This window comes from Anabrus simplex, chromosome 1 (assembly GCF_040414725.1).
Source record: "Anabrus simplex isolate iqAnaSimp1 chromosome 1, ASM4041472v1, whole genome shotgun sequence".
NCBI lineage: Eukaryota > Metazoa > Arthropoda > Insecta > Orthoptera > Tettigoniidae > Anabrus > Anabrus simplex.
This window is the reverse complement of record NC_090265.1, coordinates 1,719,191,643-1,719,208,472: the sequence shown is the minus strand read 5'-3', so window position 1 is coordinate 1,719,208,472 and position 16,830 is coordinate 1,719,191,643. Positions and strand designations below refer to the sequence as shown.

At 38.3% G+C, this 16,830-nt stretch overlaps 1 protein-coding gene across 1 annotated transcript in view; it reads right to left on the bottom strand.

The window, feature by feature from the left end:
- Nucleotides 1-777: 777 nt before the first annotated feature.
- Nucleotides 778-16,830, bottom strand: part of Ccdc114 (Coiled-coil domain containing protein 114) — a 96,274-nt gene continuing 80,221 nt past the window's right edge. The window contains exons 11-12 of the mRNA XM_067140567.2: nt 15,591-15,771; nt 778-849 (exon numbers count right to left, since the gene is read on the bottom strand). Coding sequence (XP_066996668.2) covers nt 778-849; nt 15,591-15,771 — 253 coding nt within the window. The remainder of the gene's footprint in view (nt 850-15,590; nt 15,772-16,830) is intronic.

Below are 16,830 nucleotides of genomic sequence, written 5' to 3'. Positions count from 1 at the left end.
GGCATTACTAGCATCGCTCATACCTCAGTCACTTTCATATTGTCAAAGCCAAGGATAAGACAGAGACAAATCAATGAAAGTAACAAAATTGCTCTAGCCCATAACAGAAGACAGAGTGCAGTGTAAACACTAGGTCCTGCCCTGTTATAATATTTAGTTGTTCTTCCAGGTTGAACCATGTTGCTGTTTATGTAGCTTATGTACAGTTTGTTGAATACATTGCATTATTCTTTGTCAAGGTGACTGATTACCTCGGATCAATACTTCATTTGCCTTGACAAAGAATACTGGAATGCACTCAAAATGTTGCTAAGCCATACGCAAGGTACATAAAACAACATGGGTCAACCCAAAGAAGAACTAAATAATAATGGATGTCACCATGTCCTCTTAAGGGTCTGATTCAAACGCTGTTTATTACTGATACTGTGATGTACCTGTAATGAATACTAACCGCACTACAAATATGAAAAAAGATTGAAGCTGATGTAGTTTTGAGAAAGATTGCACTTCAGTGACCATACTCCGTAATCATCTATATAACATCTGAAGAACCATATTGCAAATTTATTCCTGAGCCTTGTGGTGATTTTTCTACCTGGCACACTAGCAAAGTCAACAGTAACTTAGAAGACAAAATACTGTGTAGTCGACATACTTTGTCCTTGTGGCAGCCTCCGCATGGGGGAAATTGTAATAATAATAATATAATAATAAATAGAGGACAACATGTTTCTTAGAAATTTATTACAATCACTTAAAAAACAAGCACATTATTTACACATTAAATATGACTGGAGAAAATACTGTAGTTACAACGAGAAGCTGGAAGAGAGTCGATCCTGGAGCCTGCAACAGAAAGAAGAAACATACTTGTTTTTACGTAGTAGTGAAACATCAAATTATGTTAAATTGATGATGATGATGATGATGATGATGATGACGCTTGTTGTTTAAAGGGGCCTAACATCTAGGTCAAATTCAGAGAAACTTCAACAGTCTTAGACACCCAACGTGAGGTAGCTATTGCATAATGTTGAGAAGTTGAGTTTCATTTCCACATGAATATTATGTATGAGATATAATTGGACAATATTTAAAAATAAAATAGCACCAGAAATAAAGAAGGAACTTTCATTTCATCAAAGGCAACACAAGATTTTATCTATGAATAGGGAAACAAGTTGGGCTTTGTTGATGGAATTAAATCACCTAGTCAGTATTCAGGAGATAGTGGGTTCGAACCCCACTGTTGGCAGCCCTGAAGATGGTTTTCTGTGGTTTCCCATTTTCACACCAGGCAAATGCTGGGGCTGTACCTTAATGAAGGCCACGGCCACTTCCTTCCCAGTCCTAGCCTTTTCCTGTCCCATCGTCGCCATAAGACACATCTGTGTCAGTGCGACGTAAAGCCAACAGCAAACAATCACCTAGTGTGTTTAGCGAGAAGAGAGATTCTTCTGCCTCAGGGTGTCCACCAAATCCAGATTTTAAAATTCCCTGACATTTCCCTGTTTTCCAGACATAAAAACCAGTTTTTTCCCTGACACAAAATGACAAAAAACACAATTATAAAGGAAGTATCAGTAATATTAAATTACATTAAAAAAAACAATTAATGTGCATATTAAATTTCAAAACTTGGAAGTTTAATTTAGTCTAATTAAATTCACTTTATGTTTTTAAAAAAAATGTACTACCATTACTGCTTCAGCGAAGAAATTTCTTCATAGCCACCAACGACTGTCGAGCTTCTGCCATCACCCTCCGCTTCTTTTCTTCTAATTCTTTCAACAACAAAGCGGCCTTTCTCATTATTATTATTATTATTATTATTATTATTATTATTATTATTATTATTATTACTTTTTTTTTTTTTGCAAAGAATCTTCTACTTCCAATGCTTCGCATTTCTCCTTTAGATTTTGAACATACAAAGCATGAGCACTCCTTAGCATGTTCTTATTAATGGAGACCTTTTCAATTCCACCAGGGTTTGGGATAGCATCATATATTATTCTTTGTGCTACAAGGGATACTTGTAGCATGTTCTCGACTATAATTTCTTTATTAAAAGGAAAACCACGTTCAAGCAGGGTGTCCACCCGTATGGAAAACCTGGGAAACAGGGAAATGTCAGGGAATTCGATAATTAATGGGAAAACCTGGAAATGTCAGGGAATTCAGGAAAAAATCTGGAAATTCATTCTTCTGCCAGATAAAATTGACATACCATATTTATCCGTGTAATACAAACACATTTTTCAATTTTTATAACATTAATCTAGGGCATGTCTTTTATGCCAGGAATAAATTTTAATGAAAAGTTAAAGTGTGATCTCGAATGTGAAGTAATCAATAATATCAATAGCTATATGATTGATCGATCGAATTTTCAATGTTTTGATCTGCTTACTATTGAATATTCTGTGTTGTTGGGGAATGGTGAGCTCGATGAATTAGACCTATATTGCATTCTCAGCTTTTTCCAGTAATGTTCCAGACTCTGAAACAGCTTTGAAAGTTCAACTGCACAAAACAAAAGTTGCATATACAATCACTCATGGTTTGGCTCTCTATTTCCATAAACAAGTTCTTGAGATGGGTAGTAAGTGCACACATTTCACCGTTGGGTTTGACGAGTCACTGAATAAAGTTTCTCAGATAGGCAAAATGGATCTTGTAGTTCATTGTTTCAATCCTGATACTAATGAAGTATGCACTTCTTATTTTGATTCCATATTTCTTGGTCACTCTACCTCCTCACATTTGTTAAATGGTTTTTTGCAAGCACAGCAAGGACTCTATCTAAAAAAATTACGAATTTCAGTGGATGGTCCCAATGTTAATGAAAAGTTCCTTCAGGATTTTGGTAATTTATTAGATGATCTAGATGCTCCTAGTTTGTTGAACATCGGATCTTGTGGCTTGCATACTGTGCACGATTCATATAAAATGGCAGTAAAAGAAACCCAGTGGAATATTGCAGAGTTTCTTCATGCTCTTCACTTCTTGTTTTGCTACGCTCCTGCAAGTCGTGCTGATTATATACATTATTCAGGTTCAAACGTATTTCCTTCGAAATATATATAAGATATATATAAGATGGCTTGAAAGTTTTCAAGTCATTGAACATGCTATAGATATCCTACCTAATGTCGAAAAATATGTGGAAGGAACAAACAGAGACAAGAAAATCCCAAGCTGTAACAGCTTCAAAATAGTATCAACTTCACTTAAAGATAAGGTTCTTAAGGCCAAGTTGTCATTTTTTTTATCACTTGTTGGAGATTTGGAACCATTCCTAAAAGTTTCAGACAGATCTCCCATTTGCATCACTCCTTTATGAATCTTTCATTGATGATAAATACCATGACAAGGTTTGTTGAGTCTGAGTCACTGCAGTCTTCAGAAAATCTCCTAAAACGTATTTAGACAGTAAAGAAAATATTCTGCCTGCATCTAAAATTGACATAGGTTATGCTGCTAAAGCAGCACTTCGTGGCAATCCTGGATTAAATGATAGAGATATATTAGTGTTTTGCACAGATTGTCTGAGAGGAATGGTAGCTTTGTGCAAATAGTTACTGGAAAGGTCACCGCTGGCATATCGTCGTCATCATCTGCAGTTTCCAGCTGTTGGCCACATCTGCTCACCGCTAGCATATAAACTGACTAAATTAATTTCTTGTTTCGATCCAAGTGTAGCCAAGTAGCCTCTAAGCAGCAGACTGCTAAGGATAGCTTTAAATGCCTTTGTTGAAAACAAATGGATCTCGGGTAATGAACCCATTCATGTACAAAGGGAGTTCACTTCTGTTTGTGAGAATGATACTTTGAAAGAAGTGAATTCTTTGTATTCTAAAGACGAGAGGTTAGATCACTTTTGGCTTCGCACTGTTCTTCCAATAGTAAATTTGAAAACAGAAAAGTTGGCTTCATTTCTCAAAATGATACTAATATTGTTTCATGGAAATGCTTCACTTGAATGTGGTTTTCCTGTTAATAAAGAAATTATAGTAGAGAGCATGCTACAAGTATCCCTTGTAGCACAAAGAATAATATATGATTCTATCCCAAACCCTGGTGGAATTGAAAAGGTCTCCATTAATAAGAACATGCTCCATGCTGCAAGGAGTGCTCATGCTTTGTACGTTCAAAATCTAAAGGAGAAACGTGAAATATTGGAAGTAGAAGATTCTTTGCAAAAAATTAGAGAAAGGCCGCTTTGTTGCTGAAAGAATTAGAAAAGAAGTGGAGGGTGATGGCAGAAGCTCGAGTCGTTGGTGGCTACAAAGAAGTTTCTTCGCTGAAGCAGTAATGGTAATACATTAAAAAAAACTTAAAGTGAATTTAATCAGACTAAATTAAACTTCCAAGTTTTAATGTGCACATTAATTGCTCATTTATTTTTTTGGATGTTAAGTTTTAAAAATGTATTTTAATATTACTGACACTTCCTTTATAATTATGTTTTTGTCATCATGTGTCAGGGAAAAAACTGGTTTTTATGTCTGGAAAACAGGGAAATGTCAGGGAATTTTAAAATCTGGATTTAGTGGACACCCTGTCAAGTGAAGCATTTCCATGAAACAATATTAGTATCATTTTGAGAAATGAAGCCCACTTTACTGCTTTCAAATTTACTGTTGGTAAAACAGTGCAAAGCCAAAAGTGATCTAACCTCTTGTCTTTAGAAGTCAAAGAATTCACTTCTTCTTTCAAAGTATCATTCTCACAAACAGAAGTGAACCCCCTTTGTACATGATCGGCTTCATTACACAAGATCCATTTGTTTTCAACAAAGGCATTTAAAGCTATCCTTAGCAGCCTGCTGCTTACAGGCTACTTGGCAACACTTAGATCGAAACAAGAAATTAATTTAGTCAGTTCGTATGCCAGCGATGAGCAGACCCAGCCAACAGCTGGAAACTGCAGATGATGAAGACTATGATATGCCAGTGGTGACCTTTCCAGTAACTTCTGGCATAAAGCTACCATTCCTATTAGACAATCTGTGCAAAACACTAACATATCTCTGTCATTTAATCCAGGAGTGCCATGAAGTGCTGCTTTAGCAGCAGAACCTATGTCAATTTTAGATGCAGGCAGAAGATTTTCTTTACTGTCTAAATTTGTTTTAGGACATTTTCTGAAGACTGCAGCAACTCAGACTTGACAAACCTTGTCATGACATTTATCCTTAATAAAAGATTCATAAAGGAGTGATGCAAATGGAAGATCTGTCTGAAACTTTTAGGATTTCTTTTACTGCCATTTTATATGAATTGTGCACAGTATGGAAGCCACAAGATCCAATGTTCAACAAAATAGAGCATCTAGATCATCATTTAATAAATTACCAAAATTCTGAAGGAACTTTTTATTAACATTTGGACCATCCATTGAAATTTGTAAGTTTAAAAAAAATAGAGTCTTTGCTGTGCTTGCAAAAAAACCATTTAACAAATTTGAGGAGGTAGAGTGACCAAGAAGCATGGAATCAAAATAAGAAGTGCATACTTCATTAGTATCAGGATTGAAACTATGAACTACAAGATCCATTTGGTCCATCTGAGAAACTTTATTCAGCGACTCGTCAAACCCAATGGTGAAATGTGTGCACTTACTCAAGAACTTGTTTATGGAAATAGAGTGCTAAACCATGAGTGATTCTATATGCATCTTTTGTTCTGTGCAGTTGAACTTTCGAAGTTGTTTCAGAGTCTGGAAACATTACTGGAAACAAACGTACACTAGCTTCACTGGCACGTAAAGAATGGTGTTGCATGACAGTATGCATGCACCATATAATCTCAGCTTTGGTTACTTGCTCTCCTGAAAGATAATTCTGTAGACATCTCGTCTCTGGTAAACCTTCTTTAATTGAAGAAGAAGAAGTGGAGTCATATCTGATAAAGTTCGTTGTGGTAGCTGTGGCAGGCAGAGGGCAACTTGTGTGCGGTCAGGTATTATCTACTGAGTTTAAGTCTCTTGTTACTTCACTATTCGAATGTTCCTTTTTAAAATAACTTGAAAGGGATGACGAGAACTGGCTGAACTTGACACTACTGGCATGATGTGACTTTTTAATGCCTGCTTCCCCATGTTGCTAACAGTAAATGATGTTTTACATATTATGCAGATTACAATATTATGCAATATGCTGAAAATTTGTCTTGAGGCATGGATTTCAACCATGTTCTGAAAGTACCATCAAGCAGCCACCTTTCATTAAACAAAGTTTTCCTTGGCTTTGATGAAGATATTGTTAGCTGAAAAAAAGAAGAAAGATAAGGATATTGTAAAAATCTTTTAAATAGTCCTAAATTCCGCACAGCTTTCTTCTAAATTGACAGTTCGTAAAACCTGTGAGCATTGCCTTATCTATGTTGCCAGCACTCTATTGCTTCAATAACAGCTGATGCAATATAACTGCGGCACACAGCCCTCGTAAAATGTAATACCACACTACAAAAATCACACGCGAATCACTAGTGAAAACAAATCTGCAAATCCTTCTAAGATAGTGCATGCACTTCCTAACAATATCCGACACAAACAAGAATAGGTACATTATTAATAAGAATAAAAGAAATAAATTATTCGCAACTAATGACTGGCATAGGAAGGATGTTATATGGCTGATCGAGACCACGGTGCCAATTTTTGCTGAGTCACATTCTTGCCACTTGTCTTTCACAAACTATACTGAGGTATGATACACAGACTAACTATATACTAACCAACACACGGATGTAAATACAATTCCATCTACACTGAACACTATTAAACCTATACCACACACACACAGAGTGAGGTAGCTTAACCACATGGTGATGTAGACAATACAATTGTCAGCCAGGTTTTGAAATTGCACTCAACTGATATAAATTGATATGAATGGCAGCTTGGGATTGGCTGGATCAAGACCGAATACATCCAAACATACTTCACAAACTCAAAATCTCTCAACCAACAAACAACCTTCATCCTTTTTTTTTTTTACGTCGCACCGACACAGATAGGTCTTATGGCGACGATGGGACAGGAAAGTCCTAGGAATGGGAAGGAAGCAGCTGTGGTCTTAATTAAGGTACAGCCCCAGCATTTGCCTGGAGTGAAAATGAGAAACCACGGAAAACCATCTTCAGGGCTGCCAACAGTGGGATTTGAACCCACTATCTCCTGAATGCGAGCTCACAGCTGCGCGCTCCTAACCGCACGGCCAACTCGCCCGGTAACCTTCATCTCACAATGTGATGTCACTATTTTAAATCTTGTTCTGTATTCACAAAATTACACGATATTACAAGCTACTAGTCGTGCCTCAAAACTTCCGAACCCCTCACACGAAAGATAGGTTGGAAACTCAACATGGCGCAGCCCAAATGGTGTTACGATGCACTACACATTTACATAAGGCTTACCTACGTCAGCGCATTTAATAATAATAATAATAATAATAATAATAATCATGAGCACTCGATTGAGTATTAAGTTTAAGAGAATTTCACACTTTTCTGCATTCAGTCAGTGTTTTATGTCTGTTTTTACATTTTACGAGGTAGTAACTATCGCACAAGTCATTACATAGCAAACATACACAGTAATCCATTGGGTTTGGAATTTTATCTATATGCATATATTGTTGTGGAAGCCAAATTCATCAAGCTCGCCATTCCTCAACAACACAGAATATTCAATAGTAAGCAGATCAAAACATTGAAAATTCGATCAATCTATCATATCACTATTGATATTATTGGTTACTTCACATTCGAGATCACACTTTATTAACTTCTCGTTACGATTTATTCCTGACATAAAAGACATGCCCTAGAGTAATGTTATAAAAAGTGAATAATGTGTTTATATTACATGGATCTGGCAGAAGAATGAATTTCCAGAATTTTTCCTGAATTCCCTGACATTTCCAGGTTTTCCCGTTATTTATCGAATTCCCTGACATTTCCCTGTTTCCCAGGTTTTCCATACGGGTGGACACCCTGTGCCTACAATATAGGGGGTGGAGTTCAAGGGTAACTTTTACAGCAACTGGAAGTGTAACAAATGATTGCTTTGGATCCTGAACTTTCCTAACCATTTCTTGTAAACCTGGCCAGCAACATGAGAGTCACATTAACATTATGGTTTTCTCCTCATCAGACATCTGAAAACAAAAGAGCCACAAAACACTGGTTATCATATGTCTGTTAGGTCATCAACCCAGAGGCTGGTCGGATTCTCAAATAGTACCACCAAAGGTTATGCGGTTATAGGGAAACCACAAAAACTAATGGCAGCACCAAAATGGGGTGTGCCAGGCATGATAGGCAGTGAGGTAGTTGCCATTGCTTTCCTCACTGGACCGAAAAGTGCTATTGCAGCACAATTTGCCCTATGAGCAACACCTTTCATAACATTACTCAGCACCACCCTTACCCTAGCAGCTTCCATACTGTCACAGCCCTACTTGGGTGGAAGCTACACTTTTCTCTGGCCTGTGTCAAAAGATGGATGGAAAAGTATTGCATCCATCAAGAAATGGCAACAGGCAAAGGTTATCGTATAATCATTTATTTTAATAATTGAGTATATTGGTACCACTTTTGTCTTCTCCACATTTTTCAATTCCAGAGTTGAGTCTGGGGTATGTATGTCCAATCAATGGGACATTTTCAGAATCTCAAATAAGTTTTTAGTATGTTTCCTACCTCAAAGTAAATTGTCATGCTACAGCACTAAGCATTTAAGGTTATTTTTATACACAGCTAGCTGTTGTACCCATACCTCAAGGAGTAACCCATCTATAGTCCAGCCGCCGGCTGTTCAGCCCCGACGTTTCTTAGACAGTGTTGCCGATTTTAAACTATGCAGTATAAACAAACGCAAACTCCTAACATATTTCATGCATACATAGATCCAGACTCTTTGTTAATGCAATGGAAGTGCGTATGGAACAACACAAAAATTACCTCTAACATATTGAAAACCAAGAATAGTAGTTTTTCTCTTTTTTTTGCTAGCGGCTTTGCGTCGCACAAACACAAACAGGTCTTATGGCGGTGATGGGATAGGAAAGGGCTGGGAGTAGGAAGGAAGCAGCTGTGGCCTTGATTAAGGTAGAGCCCCATCATTTGCCTGGTGTGGAAATGGGGAACCATCTTCAGGGCTGCCGACAGTGAGATTTGAGCTCACTATCTCCCGGGTGCAAAAAGAAAACGTTCTAATTAAAATTAACTGCATTCCAAGAATAGCATAAATATAATAAAAAAAACATTTGAGTCAAAATGAAGCACACTCCAAGAACAGCATGAATATAATATCAAAACATTCCAGTCAAAATTAAGTACACTCAGAGACTAGAATAACTGTAACTTGTTAATGGTAGACTATAAATGCAATATCAAATAATAACATTAAAACCCGAACTCACTATCACCATAATTAAAATAAGTCAGAATAAAAAATAAAACCTTGAGAATAGTATCATCGTGGTAATAAAAACGTCGCTGTTACAATATGCTTATAGAATCGTAGGTAGTGCCAAAATAATAAAATTGCAATAAACTTAAACAAATTACGTACTCATGTTAACTAATCCAAAGAGAAAACGCCATTCACTCCGAAAATATCAGTGTCTTCGTCCTTGTTACTAATGTCACTTTGTACTTTATAGCAGCTCCACCTTTGTCATATCTGCAGATATCCCAGGTACATTATTTCCCATCAACCACAGAAGAATATCTTTTCTGTCTTTCATTGTTGGTGCTTTGTTTAGTTGCACCAAGTGACAGGGGGCATTGTCCATAACAATTATGGAATTGGGACTTATGTTTACTAGCCAACGTTGTGTAAGTAATTGCATTCATTTCTTCATGATAATCATGAGTGCTCTTTGCTCTGCAAAGAAGCATACCTCCCGGAATAAATCAATTAACACCACCTGCACGAAGCAAAATAAGCCTACTTTCCTTCCCAACAGGTGCTTTGAAAGTCCCTGCTATAGTTTCACCAGTCCAGGCCACCGTTTTAGAATGTCCGGCATTTACCCATGTTTCATCTAACCACACCACTCTATCAGGACTAGTCTTCAGAATTTCCCTCAAAAATCTACCTCGCCATGTTACGATTTCACTACTCTCCATCGCAGCTTTTCCCCCTGAAAATTTCTTCCAACGAAAGTCGAGTTCTCTCAGTATTTTACTTAAACTAGTCTTTCCTCCAATGAATAAGCAACATTCTTCCAAAGAGGAAAGTAGTTTATCACGCATGGACAAATTCCCTTCTCATGTAAATGTCTTGAGACAATGTCTTGGTCATCGTTTTTCAGGAGTACACAGCACTTCAGAAACTGTATTAAGATATACTGGACACTTTTCACAGTCGTCCTACCTACTCTCAAAGCGTCACAAACTCGATCCACCACTTTTGTAAGAGGAAGAAGAGGCCCACCGTTATCATGCTTTTTCTCAAAATATTTACGTAGAAGGTATATAAATTCAAGGCTTTGGCTCTTATAACAACTGATTTTGTTTTAGTCATTTCCGACGATCCACTGGCCATGTCACAATAACAAAAGACTTGCACACACCGTGAACACATGCACTTCATGCAGGCTAGAGAGCAAGTGAGGCCACATGTCTCTCTTCAAACAAGTCAAAATCAAAATCAAAATCTCTTTATTTGCAAATGAGGTGTCTACCTCGGTGGCAAATGGTACACTAAAATACATTATTGTCAAGCACTAAATTTTAAATTAACAAGAGACGAAGAAAATTTTCCTAGAATACAATATTATACAATTTACGCTAATAATTTGTTCTATTAAACACACACATCATCCTTAATAAATTTATATTGTTTACAAAATTCTACTTATAATATCTTACAAACATAGTCAACTCATATACAGTATGTGAAATTACTTCTAATAATAATATACAACTGGTATAAGATTAAAATTGAATTTATTTACATATTTATATTTTACCCATTTTGGAACCTAAGTAGCGTAACGACCTGCTGCGTCTTAACCAGAGCCCCTTTTGCCACCACTTTTCAGAGTTCCTGAAGGGCCTTCACAGCTACCGTAGCGGTCCCAGGGCCCTCGAAGTCCCCACTGTACTTCACCCCTACAGGCAGTCCCCTACTTGGGCTGTCCAAACTCCATAGACCAGGGGATGGAATTAATTTAATCACACACAATTTTTATTTACAATATCCTGCACTGGTCGAATGCCCTCTAACATTTCATTTATTTTCTCTGTTGTTGTTTATTCTCTTCTTGAATATCTGTACAGATTTTGAAAAAGGATCAAACACTACCCCTGGTAAACTGTTCCACTCCTTCACGCCCTTCCCAATGAATGAAAATTTACCCCAATCGCTTCTGCTAAAATTCCTTCTAATTTTGTACTTGTGGTCAGTTCTACCAATATAATTATTTTCCAACTGAAAACTCTCACGGATATCTCTCCATGCTTCTTCTCCTGTATAGGCTCTATATAATCCTATAAGTCTAGTTTTCTCCCTTCTCTTACTTAAAGTTTCCCAACCAAGTTCCTTTAACATTTCTGATACACTACTCTTTCTCCTGAAATCCCCTGTTACAAACCTTGCTGCTTTCCTCTGCACACCATCTAGTTCTTTTATTAGGTATTCTTGGTGAGGATCCCAAACACTGTTTGCATATTCCAATAATGGACGAACCATACTTAAGTAACTTTTTTCTTTTAAGTGGCATCACCGCACCAGCAGTACACGGGACTCATGGCGTCATGAACGGTGATTGGTGCTTGCCGTTAAATCTTAAATCTGGCGTGCCAGTGATGCCAGGCATTGCAAACTATGACAATTATTGTACCACTAGCAGAACTCTTAGTATTCTTTGTGGTAAAATAATAAAACAATAACATCAAATCGATGAAGGAAGTTAGTTTCAGTGATCATACGGCAAAATGTAAATTCATAATAGTGTTTTCAAGGATATATCTATAGTTTCAAATCACCACAGGTTGGCAATACTGTTCTCTCTTTTCTTCACATCACAATCTGTCAAGGCTGGACAGCCAGAGGCTGGACTGTAGTGGAGATCAGATCACAGTGATTGTCAGCCTACTGTCAATTCTCAGAAAGGTCTTCTCATGTACATCATTCGACTGCTGCTAGGGAACCGACTGCAGGAGAGGAGAACAAGCTGGTTTTTACGTCAAAGAAGCTTCTATGATCAAATCTCAGCCAGACATCTGTTGGAAGGACGTGTACAATGTGGCAAGAAAACATGTTCATTGATTTCTATGCAAAGCTCGACAGTGTACCTTGACGAGCCTTTATGGAAGGTGCTACAAAGTGAATGTGTGCTCAAGAAAATATTACACCTAATCTAGACAACGTATAGCAACTACAGTATAGTTGCATCCACAGAGAGCTCTCAGATGAATTTCCTGCCCAGCAAGACTGTGTGATATTTAATGTGGTCATTGATGAGATCCTGAGGAAAGTTTTCCACAGTAGGCCAGGCACATAATTTGGAGATATAGACTTCATAACTGACTGATAATTCCCATTTTCACACCAGGCAAATGCTGGGGCTGTACCTTAATTAAGGCCAAAGTGGCTTCCTTCCCACTCTTAGACCTTTCCTATCCCACTGTTGCCAAAAAACCTATCTGTGTCAGTGCGACATAAAGCCAATTGTAAAAAAGAATGTTCACTGATGATAATACTGTACAGTATTTGCAAATGATGATGCAGAAAACACAGTCATTCTAGAAGATATAGCCAATACAAGCTAATCAACACAGACGAAACTCAAGTGATGACAACAGTTGTCTTCTTTGCTGGAAATAAAATTGAACAGGTTAGTGATGGAGATTGCAGTGGTTTGACCACTTTGCTGGATGTCCAAATGTTGTCTACGATGCCAATTATTCTGGTGACAGAGAATTGCACATTCAGAGGTTCAAAGATTGTCTCCCAAACAAATCTGGGCAAAACAGATCAAGGATGGCCTCAAAAGGTTTAGTCATCTTGATGCCCTGAGCAGGATATTTTGATTTGGAATACATTGAAGTATACCCTACTTGTTTCTTCCCCATGTTGTAAAACCTTACAGTTGGATGTTTTGGATCTGGGAGTAAAGTGATAGATTTAGCTAACAATTCTCTAAACACATGGATTCAAAAGATACAAAATCATTGTTTCATCAGAATTCTTTAATTACGAGGGCGTTTTTTGTTTCAACCTCCGGAGGGTCATAAATGAAAGATAAGTGTACGTATCCAAATGAATTTATTACCAAATGTTAGGTACAAATGTGGTTACTTTTCAACATAATCACCATGAAGGTTGAGGCATTTGTCATACCTGTGGACAAGCTTTTCGATCCCCTCTGCACAGTATGTTGCCGCCAGTGAGTTCAGATAGGCCCGAACTTTGGTTTGAAGATCTTCATCCTCCTGGAACCTCTGCCCTCCCAGCCACTTTTTCATTCCCGGGAAGAGGTGGAAGTCACTCGGCGCTAAATCGGGACTGTACGGTGGGTGGTCAAAAACGTCCCACCGAAATTCCTCCTGCAGAAGTTGTTGGGTGACACGAGCACTGTAAGGGCGTGCGTTGTCATGAATGAAGAGGATTCCAGACGTCAGCATGCCTCATCATTTGTTCTGTATGGCCCTCTGCAGTCATCGTAAAGTCTGGCAATAAACAGCTGCATTGATCGTAGACCCCCGTTCCATGAACTCAACAAGCAACACACCCTTTTGGTTCCAAAAGACTGTAGCCACCATCTTCCTTTCGTTGAAGATTTGCTTAAACTTCTTCGGTTTATTTGGTGAGTGCATGTGCGTCCATTGACGTGATTGTTGTTTTGTTTCGGTGGTGACGTACGAAACCTAAGTCTCATCGCCAGTCACAAATTTCTTCAACAAATCGCCACCTTCAGCCTCATAACGGGTAAGAAACGTCAACACTGCTGCCATCCAGCGACTTTTGTGGTCATCAGACAACATCTTTGGAACCCATCGGGCGCACAATTTCCTGTAGTGCAGGTGTTCTGTTAGGATCTTGTAAACAGATGACCTTGAAACTGCAGGAAATTTCTCACACAACTCACTTACGGTAAACCTTTGGTTCTTTCGAACTTCTTGGTCAATTTTGTGAACAATGTCATCTGTAGCGACAAACTTGTGTCCTTGCCCCCCTTCATTGGGAACATCGGTCCGGCCTTCTTTGAACTTTCTGCACCATTCACGCACAACACCATCACTCATAACGTTTGGACCGTATACTCGACTCATTCATCGATGAATGTCAGCTGCACTGTTCCCTTCTGCTTGAAGGAAACGTATCACACTGCGGACCTCACATTTTGCGTGAGCGTCAGTAGTAGCGGCCATGTTTCCGTGCCAATACCTCGGCTCACACTGGTGTGAGGAAGTTGGCTGTGACCACGGGTAGAGGGGAGGACTTGCGCAGTCACCTTCCATGCGTGAACAGTTCCCACAGCTTGTGTGGTTCTTTACCTGCGCGATCGGAGGTTGGAAAAAACCCGCCTTCGTACATCTGAATTTTCTTCTGTCAAGCTCGATGGTTTCCTGCTATAATTTTTAATTACATTTGCAACCTCATCATATAACTGAATATTCTCAGTAGAATTATCCAAACTCTGGCTTGATATTTTGTGTTTTGAATTGACATTTTTATGATAAGCATCTGGATAGACCTTACTCACATGAATTGTAACCAATTTTAAAGCTTTTCATGCACATATCGCAAGTATTCAATCTGCTTTCTTCTCTACTTCTGACCTTAGAGCTAAGGGTGAGAATCAATGCAGGTTCATCTGTCAGTATAGAAGTACTCTTGTGTCTGGTTATATAGTGAATCTTGAAAAAAACAAAAATCAAAAGTGAAGAAAAATTATCATCAAAACTTCCTTCTTGAAAAACTTCTGTTCTGTAAATACCACAGAAATGAAACATACATCTGAAAAAAATTTGTTTATCTTGTTCCCATCAATATAATAAACAAATGGACAGAAAATAATTCAACTAAACCTATTTTGGAATTTTTTTACATCTAATCTAAGATAAAAATGTAGTGTACAGACAAAAGTATTAAACCCCCCAAACCCCATTGTGCAACAGCCCCGAAGAGCCATGGCCTACCAAGCGACCACTGCTCAGCCCAAAGGCCTGCAGATTACGAGGTGTTGCGTGGTCAGCACGACGGATCCTCTCGGCTGTTATTCTTGGCCTTCTAGACAGGGGCCACCATCTCACCGTCAGATAGCTCCTCATTTGTAATCACATAGGCTGAGTGGACCTCGAACCAGCGCTCAGATGCAGGTAAAAATCCCTGATCTGGCCGGGAATCGAACCCGGGGCCTCCGGGTAAGAGGCGGGCACGACAAAATTATTAGGTACAGATGAATTCTGGATACACTGTTGTGAGACTGAGGCAAGTAAACCTAAAACCACATCACCATTCTATTATTATACTGCCTGTTATTTCCTTCTTGAAAAATATCTTTTCTCTACACCTCATTCTCTAGAAAGCTTGTGTCAAAGAAAATAGGTACTTACAGCTCTGTTGGTCATGATGTTTTGGGAGCTTATGTCTTGTGCTTGGCTTCTTACTTCAAGGAAAGCATGCAACTGAGCCTCTAAGTTCAGCTCAGCCAGTTTCTCCTTTATTTTTTCATCTGTGAAGGGAGATGATATGACTTCTTTGTTCATGTTCTCCAGTACCTGCAGCTCCATACAACTGCAAAGGTAGTGTTGTACAGCCATCAGTTAGTATGTCTACTAAGTACTTCTTCACTAATACAATTACTCACTGAATGGAAGGATTACCAAACACAGTGTCTGCGCATGTTAATGCACTATGGCTATGGGACGAAGTTCTACGTTTGGGAGACAAGCGGGTTCGAACCCCACCGTCGGCTATCCTGACAATGGTTTTTTGTGGTTTCACATTTTCACTTCCAGGTAAATGCCGGGGCAGTTCCTATTCATAGGCCACAGCTGATTCCTTCAACCTTCGTACCCAATTTCATTCACCATCGTTCATTTCATCTTCATTAGCTCCTCAACTAAGGTTGGTGTCAGGAAGGGCATCTGGCCGTAAAAACATAACATACAATTTCATCTCAACTGACCCTAAACCAGGAAACAGGACTAAGGGATAGACATAAAATAGAAGAATTGTAAATGATGATGATTCTTGTTGTTTTAAGGGGCCTATCATTGAAGGTCATCGGCCGGAAGAATTCTAAAAACTCAGTCACTACTGATCTGCATTTAAGGCGGTCGCCCAGGTGGCAGATTCTCCCTACTGTTGCTTTCCTAGTCTTTTCTTAAATGATTGCAAAGAAATTGGAAATTTATTGAAAATCTCCCTTGGTAAGTTATTCCAATCCCTAACTCACCTTCTTATAAACAAAGATTTGCCCCAATTTGTCCTCTTGAATTCCAGCTTTCTCTTCATATTGTGATCTTTCCTTCTTTTAAAGACACCACTCAAACTTATTCCACCCCATCTCTCCCCTGACAGCTCGGAACATACCACGTAGGTCATTATCCTCATGGTTATTCCATATTGAATGATGTTATACACTGCAATAATTATAATAAGAAGTATTTCTTGTCCACCTATTCAATACAAATCACCTTTTTGGTCTTTACACTGTTCTTAAGACGAGGATTCAATAATAGTTTCAAACACAAAGTTTTAAATTGACATTGTAATAATTTTATTTGTTCATGTTATCACGTATTTAAGAACAGCTTTAATGTTGTTTTTTAGATGTAATTTGGTTTTTAG